We start from the raw sequence: 16,767 nt of genomic DNA, 5'->3' as shown, positions 1-16,767 counted from the left end.
TACAAGCAGACTCAAAATAATAATGACAAAGAAGGGTATCTTGCCAGACGCAAAGAGGCTAAGAAAGTGATCAGGCGTGCCAAGGCACAAGCTGAGGAGAAAATGGCTCAGTCGGTAGATAAAGGAAACAAAACTTTTTTTAAGTATATAAGTGAAAGGAGAAAATCAAATGGAGGAATAATAAGACTGCGGACAAACACTGAGAATTTGGTGGAGGGAGACAAGGCAATTGCAGATCATCTAAATAATTACTTTTGCTCTGTATTCACTATAGAAGGAGAAGGGAAGGGACCACAGTTTAGTTGCAAGGATATTCATAAAAATACTGTAGATGGAAGTACATTTACTAGGGAGAAAGTCCTAACAGAACTTTCAAAACTGAAAGTGGATAAATCAATGGGACCAGACGGAGTGCATCCAAGGATACTAAAAGAACTAAAAGATGTGTTGGTAGCGACATTAACAGATTTATTCAACCAGTCACTAGATACAGGTGCAGTTCCAGAGGACTGGAGAGGAGCAAATGTAGTTCCACTTCACAAAAGCGGAAGCAAAGAAGAAGCAAGTAACTACAGACCAGTGAGCCTTACACCATTAGTAGGGAAATTAATGGAAACACTATTAAAAGAAAGAATAGTGGAATATCTTAAATTAAACAACTTACAGGATCCAAAACAGCATGGTTTTACTGCAGGGAGATCATGCCAAACAAGTCTCATTGACTTTTTTGACTCCGTGACCAAAATTCTAGATGAAGGGGGGGGGCTGTAGATGTGGCATATCTAGACTTTAGTAAGGCATTTGACACTGTCCCACATCGCAGGCTGCTAAATAAACTTGAAAGTGTGGGACTGGATTATAAAACAATTAAATGGATAAGAACCTGGTTGCAGGATAGGAAACAGACAGTTGTAGTAAATTGAGTGCATTCTATGGAGGGACATGTTACCAGTGGAGTACCTCAGGGATCTGTACTTGGACCAGTGCTCTTTAATATCTTTGTTAGTGACATTGCAAATGGTATTGAAGGGAAAGTATGCTTTTTTGCAGATGACACAAAGATATGCAACCGAGTAGAAACACCAGGAGGGGTAAATCAAATGACTGATGATCTAAGTAAACTTGAGAATTGGTCAAGAGCATGGCAACTACAGTTTAATGCTAAAAAATGCAAAATTATGCACTTGGGACTCAAAAACCCAAAGGCTCAATATAGTATCAAGGGTACTATAATGGAAACTACTGAGGAGGAAAGAGATCTAGGAGTCACTATTTCAAGTGACTTAAAGGCAGGAAAGCAATGTAGCAAAGCAATGAGGAAGGCTAGTCAGATGCTTGGTTGCATAGGGAGAGGAATCAGTAGCAGAAAAAAAGATGTAATAATGCCACTTTATAGGTCATTGGTACGGCCTCATCTGGAATACTGTGTCCAGTTCTGGAGACCATATCTTCAGAAGGATATAAATACATTGGAGAGTGTACAAAGAATGGCAACTAAAATGGTGCATGGCCTACATCACAAAACTTACCTGGATAGACTAAAATATCTTAACATGTATAGTTTGAAGCAGAGAAGGGAAAGGGGGGACATGATAGAAATCTTCAAATATATCAAGGGTTTTAACACAGTACAGGAGGGAAATTTTCTTCAAAGGAAAAGAAGTAATAAAACACGAGGACATGCACTGAAACTGGAGGGAGGTAGGTTCAGGGGAAATGTTAGAAAGAATTACTTCACAGAAAGGGTAGTGGATAAGTGGAATAGCCTCCCATCAGAGGTGGTAGAGGCTAAGACAGTAGAACAATTTAAACATGCTTGGGATAGGCATAGGAATATCATTACAAAGAAATAAGGATCAAAAAGGGTTGAGATTACCTGAAGGGTAAAAAAAAGGGGCAGACTAGATGGGCCAAATGGTTCTTATCTGCCGTCAAATTCTATGTTTATGTTTCTAGTGTTGTTTGCCACATGCCATTCTTGTGCGCAGATCCGAGGGCTGTTATTGGCTATACTAATACATTTGGGTGTGGATTTTATAGGTCAACAGTGTCTAGGTTGACAGTCATGAGGCCATCATCAAGAGGTCGTCACAAACAAAAGGTCGACATGGAAAATATTGAAAAATGAAAAGGTCCACATGAGATTTTCACTTTTGTATGTCAATGTTAACACCAGAGCAGGTGGACCCCTAATTATTATAGCACATACTCTCACATCACTCGTTTTGCTTTGGGCCAAACCCATGCTCCACTACTGCTATGCTCAGCACACTTTATCGTTCCCAATCAGAATCCACAAAAGTCCATAAAGTCCAAAAATCGTGAAAAATCGATTCCAACTTTTTCATAAGTTAACTATGCAACCTAGTGCATGTTGACCTTTTGTTAACAAACCTAGACACTGTCAACCTATCGTCTGGATACCGGTACATTTCCAAATGTAATGAAAGTTCTATTATGAAATTTTTTAAATGACCGGTATTCTGAGGGAATACATACTGTATAGGTGGCGGGCAGTTGGGATGCCAGCATCAGAAGACCGATATCCACTCTGAGTGTTCTAAGTATTTGTACTAAAACAGACTTATTAATCTTAAAATGTGTGCCACCAATATTACATAGAGCAGGTTTACTTTTTTACAATTGATCTGGAAAAAAAAACCCCCATGATTGATAATGGTGTATTTGCTGTAAAAATGTTCTGTATTTATGAATTCCTGTTTCTTTTTCCTTCAGGGACCTACTGAAAGATTTTGTGAGGAGGACAGCTCATGGAGTGGAGCGGATCCTCAGTGTAAACGTAAGATTTTGTGTTTCATTTTTCATAAATGTTCATTTATAAAAGTGCATTGAAAATATGTATTTTTCTATCGTTGCACAGTTGCTTCTATGTACTGTAAATACACCTATATAAAGATGCAGGAGAAGATACTTCAGGCCAAGGTTTATTTCGCAAGACAAGGTTATTTCAGAAAGAGTTGTTCCTAGATCTTCACTTGGTAGGAAATTAGAAGCCCATGAGCATTAAGAGAAGCAATATGACCCCATATTTCCTATGGTTCATAAATGACCCGTAAGGTGACAAGCTCAGCAATTATAATGAGGTGTAGTCCAATGAGAAAATGGCTTAACGACTTAACATCATTATAATGCAATTATTGTGTCCTCTTATTAACAAGCAGATTACATATCTGTTTTGAACATAATCACTTAACTCTACACACTGCAGCCAGGCAATACTTACATTACAAAATAAAATAATAAACTTTGTAGTGTAGTTAATGAGCGCCGATGGACAGCACTGGTATGAAAACGGAAAATGAATAAAGCTTCTAAAAGTGACAAGTGGGGATTTTGCCTATAGCAACCAATCAGATTCTGTCTATCATGTTCGAGGATGTAATAGAGAAATGATAGGTAGAATGGGATTAGTTGGAAAATGAGGTTCAGTGTTGATAAATGTAAGGTAAATCACCTTGGGCGACATAACCAGGGTGTAAATTATAAACTAAATGGGATAAACTTGGGCAATTTACAACTTAAAATTAGAAAAGGACCTAGGAGTCCAAATTGACAAAACTCTCGGGTTTAGTGCTGAGTGTCATAGTGCGGCCACTAACACCAACGGGATACTAGTTGTATAAAAAAGGTCATGGAAACTAGAGAAGAGATTGTAATAATATGTCTCTTTAAGGCAGTGGTTAGACCTCATTTGGAATTATGTGTGTAATTCTGGGCCCTACACTACAGAAAGGACATTACTGAGCTGAAAAAAAGTCCAGAGCAGGGCAACAAAATTGATAATAGGGATGGAGACCTTAACCTTTAATGAAAGATGAACGAAATTAGGAATGTTTACAGTAGAAAAGAACTCTCGGGTACCCTCTGCTTTAAAGGCAGAGAATAGGACATGTGGGCATGCTCTTAGACTGGAGGAAAGTAGATTTCGTACCATTAGGAGGAAAGACGTCTACACGGTTAGGATAGTAAGGGTATGGAACCTTCTTCCGAAGGAGGTAGTACTGGAGAAGAACATCCAGGGATACAACCCATAATCGGTATTAAGCCCTAAGCTACAACAGGTAGATAATATTAAACACATAATAGATACATCAAATTAATATCATAAGATTCCAGAAAATGACACACAAATAATTTGTGTATGTGTGCTTTCTACAAAATCACACGAGAGGAGCAAAATGGGGGCAATTTACTAAGATGGGAGTTCTATTTCATATGGGATGTTGCTATGGGAAACAAATCTGATGTGATATATTATCTTCTAGAAGGTGCTAAATAAATAAATAGAATGTGATTGGTTGCCCATAGCAACATCCCATGTGAAATAGAAATCTCATCTTAGTAAATTTCCTCCGAGTCTAGACGGAAGAGGAATGTATATATGAGCGTGTATGGGCGGTGGTGTATTAATAAAATTACGTTTCAAACTGAGGATACGGAAGTCTGACACTCCAGGGGAGTACACAATATTTTTATGTATTGGCTGTGTTGAAGTGTCATTAACAACGACATTCAGTGTACTGGGAAACGTCCTTTAAGGGCCTACTACTTCCTCTACTTCTTACTACAACTATTGAATATCCTTAATGTCAAGGTACCATTGGTAACACCTTTTGAGATCTAACCCCTGATAAAGTCTCTATTGAGATGAAACTCGTTCTTGTATGGTCATCTTCACCTATTACAGCAACTTTTAAGATCAAGAATAGACGGTCTGCTCAGAGAAGCTCCGGCACAACGTCCACTAAAATCACTCCCCACTAACACCTACTGCTCACCCGGACGCCCTACACCTTCTACCCTACTACCGCTGACAGCGGGAACCCGGAGGTAGAGGTCCATGGAGCCGGGGGACGCTCCGTGTGCGTCCTTGCAGGTTGTGGCCTATACCACCCCCTGAAGGCGGGGACTCGATTACGCCGAGCGCCCGCCACGGCTCTCTGGGGCGGCAGAGCGGAGCCCCTGCTCCATAAGTGCCCACAGCACAAGCGCTGAACCCGCTCCCACCCGGTGAAGCGATCGGAGGACCCGGGACACCCCTCCCCAACAACCCCTGCTCCTGAAGCCTGCCGGCTGCAGTACATTTGGAGCCCATTCTGCCTCCGAGCGGCCATCTTGGTAGAGGCAAAGCCTGAGGGGATTCTGCCACTGGCTGGTCCGTGGCTGCCCCTAGCCCAGCAATCAGAGGAAACCCACAGCAACAGATAATCCCTGCAGACCCTGGAGGAGGTGAGCACAGGATACCTTTTAATGTGTGTATTCTCACCTTATAACACACTGCATATAAAGTCTGGACTCTAACACCTGAGCAAGACTCCTAGTGCTGGAGCTCCCCCTACAGGAGAAAATATATATCACAACTCCTATAACTATTTACACCATGACTGTCATCACCCCATTTAAATTGTCCTAAATAATGGATACATTTGTAGCTAAACCACCACGTAACCCCCGCAGCTCACAAACAAACAAGGGCCGAGGCCGGGACAATACACATATTGACAATCCTCAGTCACCAGTCGGTGACCCCAACACCAGGTCACCTAACCATCGCTCACCTACGACTGCAATTGAGTCAGCCAAATCCTTTACACCACATGAGATCACTGATATATTTGCCTCCTTATTAGACCAAAAATTGGCTCCCTTGAAGGATTCGCTGGACTCAGCCCTCACTCAACTCAACCATCACACCCAACGCCTATCTGAAGCGGAACAAAGGATCTCAGACCTTGAAAATGGCCAAAACAACAATCTCCGACCAAGAGAAACTGATGACGTCCATACAAGACAAACTTGAAGACCTGGAGAACATTAATAGAAGAAGTAATGTCCGCCTTATAGGACTACCGGATCGGTGAAGCCCCACGACCTCATAAATCTTGTATCCCAGTGGCTCCCGAGGGAACTAGGATGTGTCCCTGACTCTGGCTCCTTTGTGATCGAACGTGTTCATCGCATTGGCCCGGATAGACAAACCACTGCTGACAGACCTAGACCGGTCATCATGAAGTTCCTGAATTATGCCGACAAGGTACGACTACTGGAAGCATACAGAAAGCACATCGTACCTAAGTACCAGGAAACCAAGATTTTGCTTTTCCAGGACTTTTCTTATATGGTTGCAACGAGAAGAAGAGAATTCTCCCCAATCTGCAGACGTCTGTTCGACATGGAGGTTCGGTTTGCACTACTCTACCCGGCAAAGCTGAGGGTCTCCCATTCAGGAAAATCCTACTTCTTTGACTCTCCACATACTGCAAAGAACTTTGTGGACTCCCTGGCCCCCATATGTTCATCCCGAATGGACAATGCAGACTGATCCCACACGACCAAACCGGTACTGTTGTCTTTGACCCAAGTAAAATTCAGGTCATGGTTACTAGTTAGCTCGGTGAACATCTGGCTAGATTTAGACCTTCTCAGTTATATATATACAGAAATGTTCACTTTGATTATGGGTGTCCCCCATCATATGGGATACACTCAGTAGATTTCTTAAAAATAACTCACCAAATGCATGTAAGTTTCACTACATGTCTTATCCTTCACACTTTCTATTCCTTATTCCCCCTTTCCTTCTCCCTTTTCTCCCCTCCATCTCAACCAAGTTATGCATTGTTTTCATGCTGGACCGCCGCCTACCTCACACCTCCTCTTGGTATATTGGAATGCTTTTGCTCACACTGGCACTGCCGGGGGGTGCCCAGGGTGGCGATCCTACTGGGTTCATATAATGTTAAAAAGTTTTTGGAATGATATTATGTGCTTAGGTTGTTGTTGCATGTATGGTTTACTGTTACCAAAGGTTACTCATTGCTATTTTTGTCCACTAGATGGGTACTTACTTTCTAACTGCCCGCTCGCTGGGACGAGCAGGGGAAAACTATACTATTTCCACGTCTCTACACACTGGCCTAGGGCGGGTATTGGCTAAATGTCTATGACATCGACTCCCCCCACATGTGTACAAGCAGCATTTAAACTTGTGACTTGGAATGTAGAGGGACTAAACACCCCATCAAAAGAAAAAAAATCTTGACCCATCTTAAGAGACTGAAACCAGACATTGTACTATTACAGGAGACGCATTGGAGGGCTTCGGACCCTAATGTACTGAGAGACTCATGGATAGGAGAATATAGAACAGCATCTAGTACAACTAAACAAAAAATAGTCTTGACCATCTTTAGTAAATTCCTTTATTACACCATAATAGACAATTTGGAAGACCCTGAGGGTAGATACTTGTTTACAAAATTGACCATACAAGACATCTCTTATACTATAGCCAATATTTATGCTCCCAATGGCCCTAATGCACCTTTCTTTTCGGACATTTACACTAAACTTCAAGACTGGGCAGAGGGAGAAATTATATTGGGGGGAGACTTCAATTGTCTCCAGCTGACAGGATTAGATAGAGAAACAACTGCTATCAACCAGGGACTATCTACCCCGTTATCATTATCCCTCTTAACAGACTCACTGAAACTATCTGACCCCTGGAGATGCCAACACCCCGACTCCCGTGAATATATGTTCTACTCCCACCCCCATCACTCCTCATCTAGGTTGGATTTCTGGCTGATCGCTGATACGCTCATACAACGTGTAGAAAAAACTCAGATAGAACCTATACAACTATCTGACCATGCCCCAGTTTGGTTTACTATAAAACTAAACACCCCTATAACAAAATCATATAATTGGAGATTCCCAGCTTATCTGGAAAATTCCTCGGATTTCCGATTACATTTAGAACACTCGTTCCATAACTTCAAGAATGATAATAACGAACACATCGATAACATTAACCTGTTTTGGTTAACCTCAAAACCGGTAATACGCTGCCAAATTATGGAGTATGTCTCCAGGAAACGTAAATCTTTAAATGCACAACTGAAAGATTTAAGCCACCACTTAACCACTTTCACAAAATTCACCTGCGAATAGACAGGCCTATCTTGCAGCTAAACACCAGTATGATCTACTATACACTGAGGGGTTTATTCTAGTTCATTCTTTCTGACAAAATCCTTCTTAGATGGACAAAACCATGTGCACTGCAGGGGGGCAGATGTAACATGTGCAGAGAGAATTAGAAAATTTTCAATTTCTGAATGAGGACTGTTCGGTTGTATTAACACTATCTCAACTAAAAGACAAATACCCGACTATAAACTTTCAGTTGTTTGCCTACTTTTAGATGAGAAGTTTTATTACTAATGTATTAATCCAGCGACACAAAGTTTCCCTTAGACAACATAACGAGACAACGCCCCAACTCATCATATTCCACATCTTTAATATACTAGCAAAATGGAAGAATTCCTTCCCAGACGTGACCCACCGAAAAATTATTCAATGGACCAAGATGCTTAATAAACAACTGGTTTCCTCCTCATATGCCGAAATGAATCTAAAGATACTACATAGGGCCTACTATACTCCCCGACTTCGGTTCCTCACAGGGGCTTCAGATAACTCCCTATGCTTTAAATGCGGGTGCCCAAACGCAGACATCACTCACTGCCTATGGTCCTCTTCAGTTGTACAGTCATTTTGGGAAACAGTTCAGGACTATATCAATACCAACCTAAATATACCTTTTACGAGAACAATGGCATGGGCTTTTTGGAACTGTATTGAACCCCAGACTCCACCTATGTCTAAAGGTACAAAACTAGCTCGTATAGCAGCTGTTGCAAAAAAAACAATACTATCCCAATGGATACAAAAAGAAAATATACCCATCTCCCTAATGCTGCCCCGGCTATTGTTCTTATTCCAAATGGATTGGATAGAGTGCTCATTAGACGCCGAATCGCGATCAACTACGTTTTTTTCTATATGGCTCCCATATGTATTAACGTTACCGCCTACTACCAAAGAAAACATCCGCAAAGTGACAATACTGACAACTTGGTACAATATGGAAACTCTCACAAATGGTTCCGCACCGTTCTAGATATATTGTGACTATCTACAGATGCAATAACCTGATGCTACGCTATGCTACTGATCTTATTTTCTTTAAGTGTACTCCTCTTGCTTCCTTTGTCTCTTTTTGTTCTTTTATGCTCTCCTCGCCTCTCTACCCTTGTCACCATCCATAAACCTGTATACCAGATGGCAGTGACATTACCTGTTTTTTTCATGTTGTATTTATATGTGAACCATGTATGCAAACAATACATCTTTATTTCAATAAACACAAATTAAAAAAAAAAAAAAAAGAATAGACGGACCATATTTAAGGATTATCTGCACCAATGATTTTATGAATGGACTTTTTATATTTCATAAATTCTTCTGATATACTAAAATGTCTGTATTTAACTCCGCTGCCTGGGTGTCACTCTCGACTCCTCCCTCTCCTTTGCACCCCACATCCAAGCCCTGGCCCATTCTTGCCGGTTCCAGATACGCAACATTGCTCGCATCATGCCTTTTCTCTCACAGAGTGCAACTAAGCTGATCATCCACTCACTGGTCATCTCACGGCTTGACTACTGCAATGCTCTCCTCACCGGCCTCACTCGATCCCAACTGGCTCCTCTCTAATCTGTCCTCAACTCTGCAGCCAGTCTTATCTTCCTCTCCCGCCGCTCTAATTCTGCCACTCTCTTTCAACAAAATCTGCACTGGCTCCCATTCCCCTACATAATCCTCTTCAAACACCTCACACTCACATACAGGGCCATCTCTAATTCCATTGCTCCATATATCTCTACCTCATCTCCATTCATACACCCTCCCGCCCTCTACGGTTGGCCGACGACTGTCGTCTCTCCTCCACCCTATCACTGCTTCCCACGCTAGAGTACAGGACTTTGCCGTGCTGCACCCCTTCAATGGAACGCACTCCCTCGCTCCATTAGACTCTCACCGACCTTGCAAAGCTTCAAACGGGCACTGAAAACTCACCTATTCATCAAAGCGTACCCTTCCATTGCATAAACTAGCTGGTTCTCCAACCCCTTGCCTGTTTACATCCTGCTATCTAGCCACCACCCACTTGCTTGCACCTCTTGTAATCTGTCTGTCTCCCCTTCCTACTACATTGTAAGCTCCTCCGAGCAGGGCCCTCTTACCTCCTGTTGTCAAAGCCCTCTTTTCTTCACATTTCACTCACAGCTCTCCTATACTCAAACACTCAGTGACCATCTTCGTCCGCATACTCATCTCCAGCATTGGCCTCAAGCCTCTTATAGTATGTTGATTGAGTCCTCACTAATTATATTTAAGCTGTAATGTGTATTGAACTGTGGTGCTCTTTATTTGTACTATATTTTTGTTATTTATTTTATTTTATGCCAAGTTTTGTCTCCATGTACTGTTCCTTTGTATGGAACACGAAACACTTGTGGCACCTTATAAATAAAATTCTCATAATATTAATAATATATATATGTATACATATATATATATATATATATATATGTGTAGAGTGGTATAACCTCCGCGCCTTCAGTGTTTTTAGTGTGACAGGTTATATTCTGACAATCCTTCTATGGATCTTATATATGCGTACCAGTAGACAACTGAACAGTCGCCTGTAGCTTTTTCTTTATCTTGAAGGATCTCCCTCGTTCCTCTCTGTCCGTCTCAGATATACGTTCCAGACATGAGGGAAGTTTTATGGGAAGTATGTTATCATTTGTCACAACTTACTTGATAATTATGTGACTTATTGTGAACAAATTATTATAAAGTGCTTGTGCTTAAAAGGATGGTTGGTGAACAACGCCACCTAGTGGTTGTACTTAATTACTACATGCACTTAGTGATCACCTTGTGAGGATAGATGAAAAAAAAAAATGGTTTTAATTTAGAACTCACACTTTTAGAATATGTATGTCCAGGTGGTATTTCCAGGTGGTGTTTCCTGTTCCCTGGCGTCTTGTGAGGACCCAGAAGGAAAACTAACAGCGGCACTCCAATGGATTTAGGAAAGAAATTACCATGTGGTGATTTCTTTCCTAAATCCGTTGGAGTGCCGCTTTCAGTTTTTTTTCTAGGTCCTCACGAGATGCCAGGGAACAGGAGCTTGTACCAAAAAATTGAGGGCACCACGGTAATTACCCCATCGTCTGGAGTGCCGAGCAACCAAAGGAACTATATATATATAATCGGAGGAGGGGTAGCAAAGTATAAATGCTACTTTAATATCTTTGAAGAAGAAAAAACTGAGGCCCTTTGAGTGACCATAGAAATGGGGGAGAAGGACACTATTCGCACTGGGGTAAACTATAGGCCACCAGGCCAGGGGCAGGAATTGGACAGGAGCCTATTGCTTGATGTCACTAAAATGGCTTTAAAGGGAGAGGTCATAATCATGGGAGACTTTAATCTACCTGATGTGAATTGGGAGGAGTCTTTTGCAAGATCAACTACATGTGGCATCTCTCAAGCAATTGGTGAGGGAGCCTACTCGCAAAGACTCAATATTAGTTTTAATACTCACAAATGGTGACAGGATATCAGACATATATGTGGGTGAGAACCTAGGATCCAGTGATCATCGAGCAGTATGGTTTAGTATCAAGGCAGGATCCAACTCCAGTCACACAAAAACTAAGGTTTTGGATTTTAGGAAGGCTGACTTTGCAAAAATGGGGAGATGTTTAAGCGATTCATTAGTGGATTGGAAGAACTTGAAAGGAGTGCAGGAGAGGTGCAAAAAATTAAAAAAGTGCAATACTAAAGGCAACAGACCTATGTATCAAAAGGGTTAAGAAAAGCACCAGGAAAAGGAAGCCAGTTTGGTTTACAAAAGAGGTATCAACTAGTGTAAAAGCAAAAAAGATGGCGTTTAGGACATACAACCAGACTCAAAATAATAATGACAAAGAAGTGTATCTTGCCAGATGCAAGGAGGATAAGAAAGTGATCAGGCATGCCAAGGCACAAGCTGAGGATAAAATGGCTCAGCCAGTAGATAAAGGAAGCAAAACTTTTTTTAAGTATATAAATGAAAGGAGAAAATCAAATAGAGGAATAATAAGACTGCGGACAGACACTGAGAATTTGGTGGAGGGAGACAAGGCAATTGCAGATAATCTAAATAATTATTTTTGCTTCGTATTCACTATAGAAGGAGAAGGGAAGGGACCGCAGTTAATTTGCAAGGACAGTCATAAAAATACTGTAGATGGAAGTACATTCACTAGGGAGAAAGTCCTAACAGAACTTTCAAGACTGAAAGTGGATAAATCAATGGGACCAGACGGAGTGCATCCAAGGAACTAAAAGAACTAAAAGATGTGTTGGCAGCGCCATTAACAGATTTAATCAACCAGTCACTAGATACAGGTGCAGTTCCAGAAGACTGGAAAAGAGCAAATGTTCCACTGCACAAAAGCGGAAGCAAAGTAGAAGCAAGTAACTACAGACCAGTGAGCCTTACATCAGTAGTGTGGACATTAATTGAAACACTATTAAAAGAAAGAATAGTGGAATATCTTAAACAACTTACAGGATCCAAAACAGCATGGAATTACTGCAGGGAGATCATGCCAAACAAATCTTATTGACTTTTTTGACTCCGTGACCAAAATACTAGATGAAGGGGGGGCTTTAGATGTGGCATATCTAGACTTTAGTAAGGCATTTGACACTGTCCTACATTGCAGGCTGCTAAATAAACTTGAAAGTGTGGGATGGGATTATAAAACAATTAAATGGATAAGAACCTGGTTGCAGGATAGGAAACAGACAGTTGTAGTAAATGGAGTGCATTCTATGGAGGGACATGTTACCAGTGGAGCACCCCAGGGATCTGTACTTGGACCAGTGCTCTTTAATATCTTTGTTAGTGACATTGCAAATGGTATTGAAGGGAAAATATGCCTTCTTGCAGAAGACACAAAGATATGCAGCAGAGTAGACACACCAGGATGAGTAAATCAAATGACTGATGATCTAGGTAAACTTGAGAATTGGTCAAGAGCATGGCAACTACAGTTTAATGCTAAGAAATGCAAAATTATGCACTTGAGACTCAAAAACCCAAAAGCTCAATATAGTATCAAGGGTATTATAATGGAAACTACTGAGGAGGAAAGAGATCTAGGAGTCACTATTTCAAGTGACTTAAAGGCAGGAAAGCAATGTAGCAAAGCAATAAGAAAGGCTAGTCAGATGCTTGGTTGCATATGGAGAGGAATCAGTAGCAGAAAAAAATAAGTAATAATGCCACTTTATAGGTCATTGGTGCGGCCTCATCTGTTATACTGTGTCCAGTTCTGGAGACCATATCTTCAGAAGGATATAAATACATTAGAGGGTACTTGTTTCCTAGCACGGCACCCATCGCATACCGTACTTAGTGGTGTGCGATGCGTGCAATGCGATTTTCCTGTTAAATTAACAGGAGTGCTTGTACTATGAAATATCGCATAGCATTGCCTGCCAGCAAATGGCATGCGATGCGATGCAATTTTGAATTGTACAAGCACCCTGATGGGTGCTTACAATGTTAAATGCACCCCCATTGTCAATGTCACCCCCACTATCAACGCCAACCCGAAGCGTCCTCTGACCTTTTCATACCCCCACCATCCACGTGGGCGTGGAGTTGATTTTAGATAGTGTGGTGAGTGCAGCGAGCCACCGAGCCCGAAGCGTGGCGATCCCCGCGAGGGGACGCGGAATACAAGCCCAAAGTGTGGCGAGCGCAGCGAGCCCGCGAGGGGACACGGAAAACATGTAAAGTAATCCGTGTCCGCTCGCCATACTTCGGGCTCGGTGGCGCGCTGCGCACGCCACACTATCTACAATCAACTCCACGCCGACATGGATAGTGGGGGTATGAAAAGGGAAGGAAGACGCGTACCGCCGCCCCTCGTGGTCTCGCTGCGCTCACCACGCTTCGGGTTGGCATTGATAGTGGGGGTGACATTGACATTGGGGGTGCATTTAACATTGTAAGCACCCATCAGGGTGCTTGTACAATTACAAATCGAATCGCATCGCATGCCGCTATATTGCTTGCGATGCGATTGTATAAGATGCACTTCCATCAAAATCGGGGGCGCTGTGCTAGGAAACAAGTACCCATTAGAGAGTGTACAAAGAAGGGCAATTAAAATGGTGCATGGCCTACATCACAAAACTTACCTGGAAAATATCTTAACATATATAGTTTGGAGCAGAGAAGGGAAAGGATAGAAATCTTCAAATATATCAAGGGTTTTAACATAGTACAGGAGGGAAAATTTCTTCAACGGAAAAGAAGTAATAGAACACGAGGACATGCACTCAAACTGGAGGGAGGTAGGTTCAGGGGAAATGTTAGAAAAAATTACTTCACAGAAAAGGTAGTGGATAAGTGGAATAGCCTCAGAGGGGGTAGAGGCTAAGACAGTAGAACAATTTAAACATGCCTGGGATAGGCATATGAATATCCTTACAAAGAAATAAGGATTACAAAGGGTTGAGATTACCTGAAGGATAAAAAAGGGGCCTTCACTTTTTTTTTACTAAATCTAAACCCTTTTGTTTTAGGAATTTTCTGCAATCCTCCTGAAACTTTGGAGAATGGATTAATTCAAGGTACAAGCTATTTTTTTGAAGACGAACTACACTATAGCTGCAACCAAGGTTATGAACTTCATGGACCAAGCCGCAGAATCTGTCACGTGGATAAGCAGTGGCGTCCATCTCCTCCTACGTGTGTGAGTAAGTAAATAAATAGTACATTTTATTTAGACAAATGTTGCAGATCTTCCTAATGGATGGATTAGTAAAGTTACCACCTTTTGAGAGCACTAAAACAGGGATTGGTCCTGCACTGGGCTGGTACAATAAACACCCACATCCCCCCTTCCCATACTGGCTGAAGGTGCCATTTAAAGTTGATGACACCACTTGTACACCCAATGAGAGGTGGGAAGTTGCTACACTTGCATGGCAATATGATAAATAGTTGGTAATTCAGAAGGAGGTGGTTAAGGGGGTTTTTATGGTTGAATTCACAGCCTTGCGATTCCACCAAACCCTGCCCGGTGAATGCCCGGCCACCTGCCCTCCTCGCAGCATGTGTCTCCACGCACAGGCTGCAAATGGATGTTTAACATAAACATCCATTCGCATGCTGTGGGGAACAACCACATCTTTCGATGGTCGCCGTCGCCGACCATCGAAAGATGTGGAAGGTGCACGCATATAAAAGTGACTTTCAAGTCACTTACACATGCGTGCACGCTTGGACGGAAATGGGTTGGCAGCTGACATCCGGTGATGTCAACCGCCCGCCCCTGCGTCATGGCTTCATTACCATGAGAAAGTCCAGCATTCTCATGGAGGAGTTCCCATATGGTGATGAGACAGGCCAGTGCCCCACGCCCCTCTCCACCCCCCGCCCCGCTATGTTGGGTGTGTGCATGCGCCATGCGTCCGCACATGCGCAGAAACACATCTGCACATGCGCAGACACACAACACAGGATGCGAACCAATCTGAATAAGGGTCTAAGAGAGAAGATAGATTTGGTCTTGGCAGCCTTGAGTTGCAAATATAACAGAATAAGGAAATTAGGTTCCTGAGAACAGTTATGTACATTGATAACACAGAGAGCAGAGAACAACGTCTTGTAGAAAAGGAGCGGAGGATTTACAGAGGTAATTGAGCCATTTCATAATTATGTAGTGAAACAGGAAAGTCCTATGTCATGTAGGCCAGTTTGGGGAAGGGGTTTTTAGTGTGCAGTCTGTTGGGAGCAGAATCAGAATAGCAGAAAATGGTTAATGGAGCCAGAGGTGATATAGGTAGTTTAAAGAAAATAAATAGACTGGAAAGATAGGAATTCTTTAACAAAGGGAGTTTTAAACAGTTAAAAATTGTCGATAAATATTTACTTGTCTGAGGGCCATTATGAAGCCTTTTATGCCCTGCTGTAAAGCACACTTACCTATATCATAACATATTCAACATAGAGCACTATAAAATGCATTAACATAAGTGATAGTTATAAGTCTGATTATGGGAATTAAAGGGCAAGCTGTTGCTTTCTGTGTCTTAGGTGTAATCTGTGGACCTCACCCATCTATTGAAAATGCCAATTTAATTTCAAATGGGAATACATACAAAAGTAACATCACCTATGTATGCAATCCTGGATATCATCTTGTTGGAACACAGAAAATAACGTGCCTGGCTGATGGGACATGGAGTCACCCTCTGCCACTATGTAAAGGTAACAAGCAACCTCATGTTGTGCTGCTTATTGCTATATTCCATTCTGCTAAAGGACCACTTTATAGACATTTCATATTCTTTTATAGTTTCTTACACTCGGCTCATAGCAATCTAAATTCATAATGATCATCAGTAAAAATGTTTTGCAACCCTGATCGTCACTGCAGTGCCTTTTAGACGTGAGGGATGTATCTGTAACCAGCACAATGTGTGCTCTGTAAATCTACACAGCCAAAAAAAGTAAGTGATGTAAAAATGACAAGCTTCAAGGTCATACCTCATTGACTTCACAGTCCAGACTCCCAGTTTCAGGAAAATAGAACTAGTGGGTAATGACTGAAATAAATAAGGTGAATAGAAGATAGTGAGGTTACACATTGTTACATTAGGCTAAAAATATGTACGGTAGTTACAGTTTTTTCTCTTCATAATACACTTTTCCAGGCAAAAATATGCTCCACTAACCCTGTAAAATAAATCAACAGTTTTTTTTTCACTCAAGTTCAGAAATTCTGGTGATAACACAAACACAATGCAGCACAT

General features: G+C 41.7%; 1 protein-coding gene across 4 annotated transcripts in view; it reads left to right on the top strand.

Annotated features, from left to right (window-relative positions):
* SVEP1 (sushi, von Willebrand factor type A, EGF and pentraxin domain containing 1) overlaps positions 1-16,767 on the top strand; it is a 323,106-nt gene that overhangs the window by 275,422 nt on the left and 30,917 nt on the right. For 3 of the 4 annotated variants that reach the window (XM_083183977.1, XM_083183959.1, XM_083183968.1), the window contains 3 exons: positions 2,737-2,800; positions 14,533-14,706; positions 16,049-16,222. In XM_083183977.1, the coding sequence (XP_083040103.1) occupies positions 2,737-2,800; positions 14,533-14,706; positions 16,049-16,222 (412 nt within the window). Of the gene's footprint in view, positions 1-2,736; positions 2,801-14,532; positions 14,707-16,048; positions 16,223-16,767 lie in introns of those variants that run through there. The other variant, XM_083183987.1, reaches the window with a different exon arrangement.

This window comes from Crinia signifera, chromosome 1 (assembly GCF_055691185.1).
Source record: "Crinia signifera chromosome 1, ASM5569118v1, whole genome shotgun sequence".
NCBI classification, from domain to species: domain Eukaryota; kingdom Metazoa; phylum Chordata; class Amphibia; order Anura; family Myobatrachidae; genus Crinia; species Crinia signifera.
This window is presented reverse-complemented; position numbering and strand designations above follow the sequence as displayed.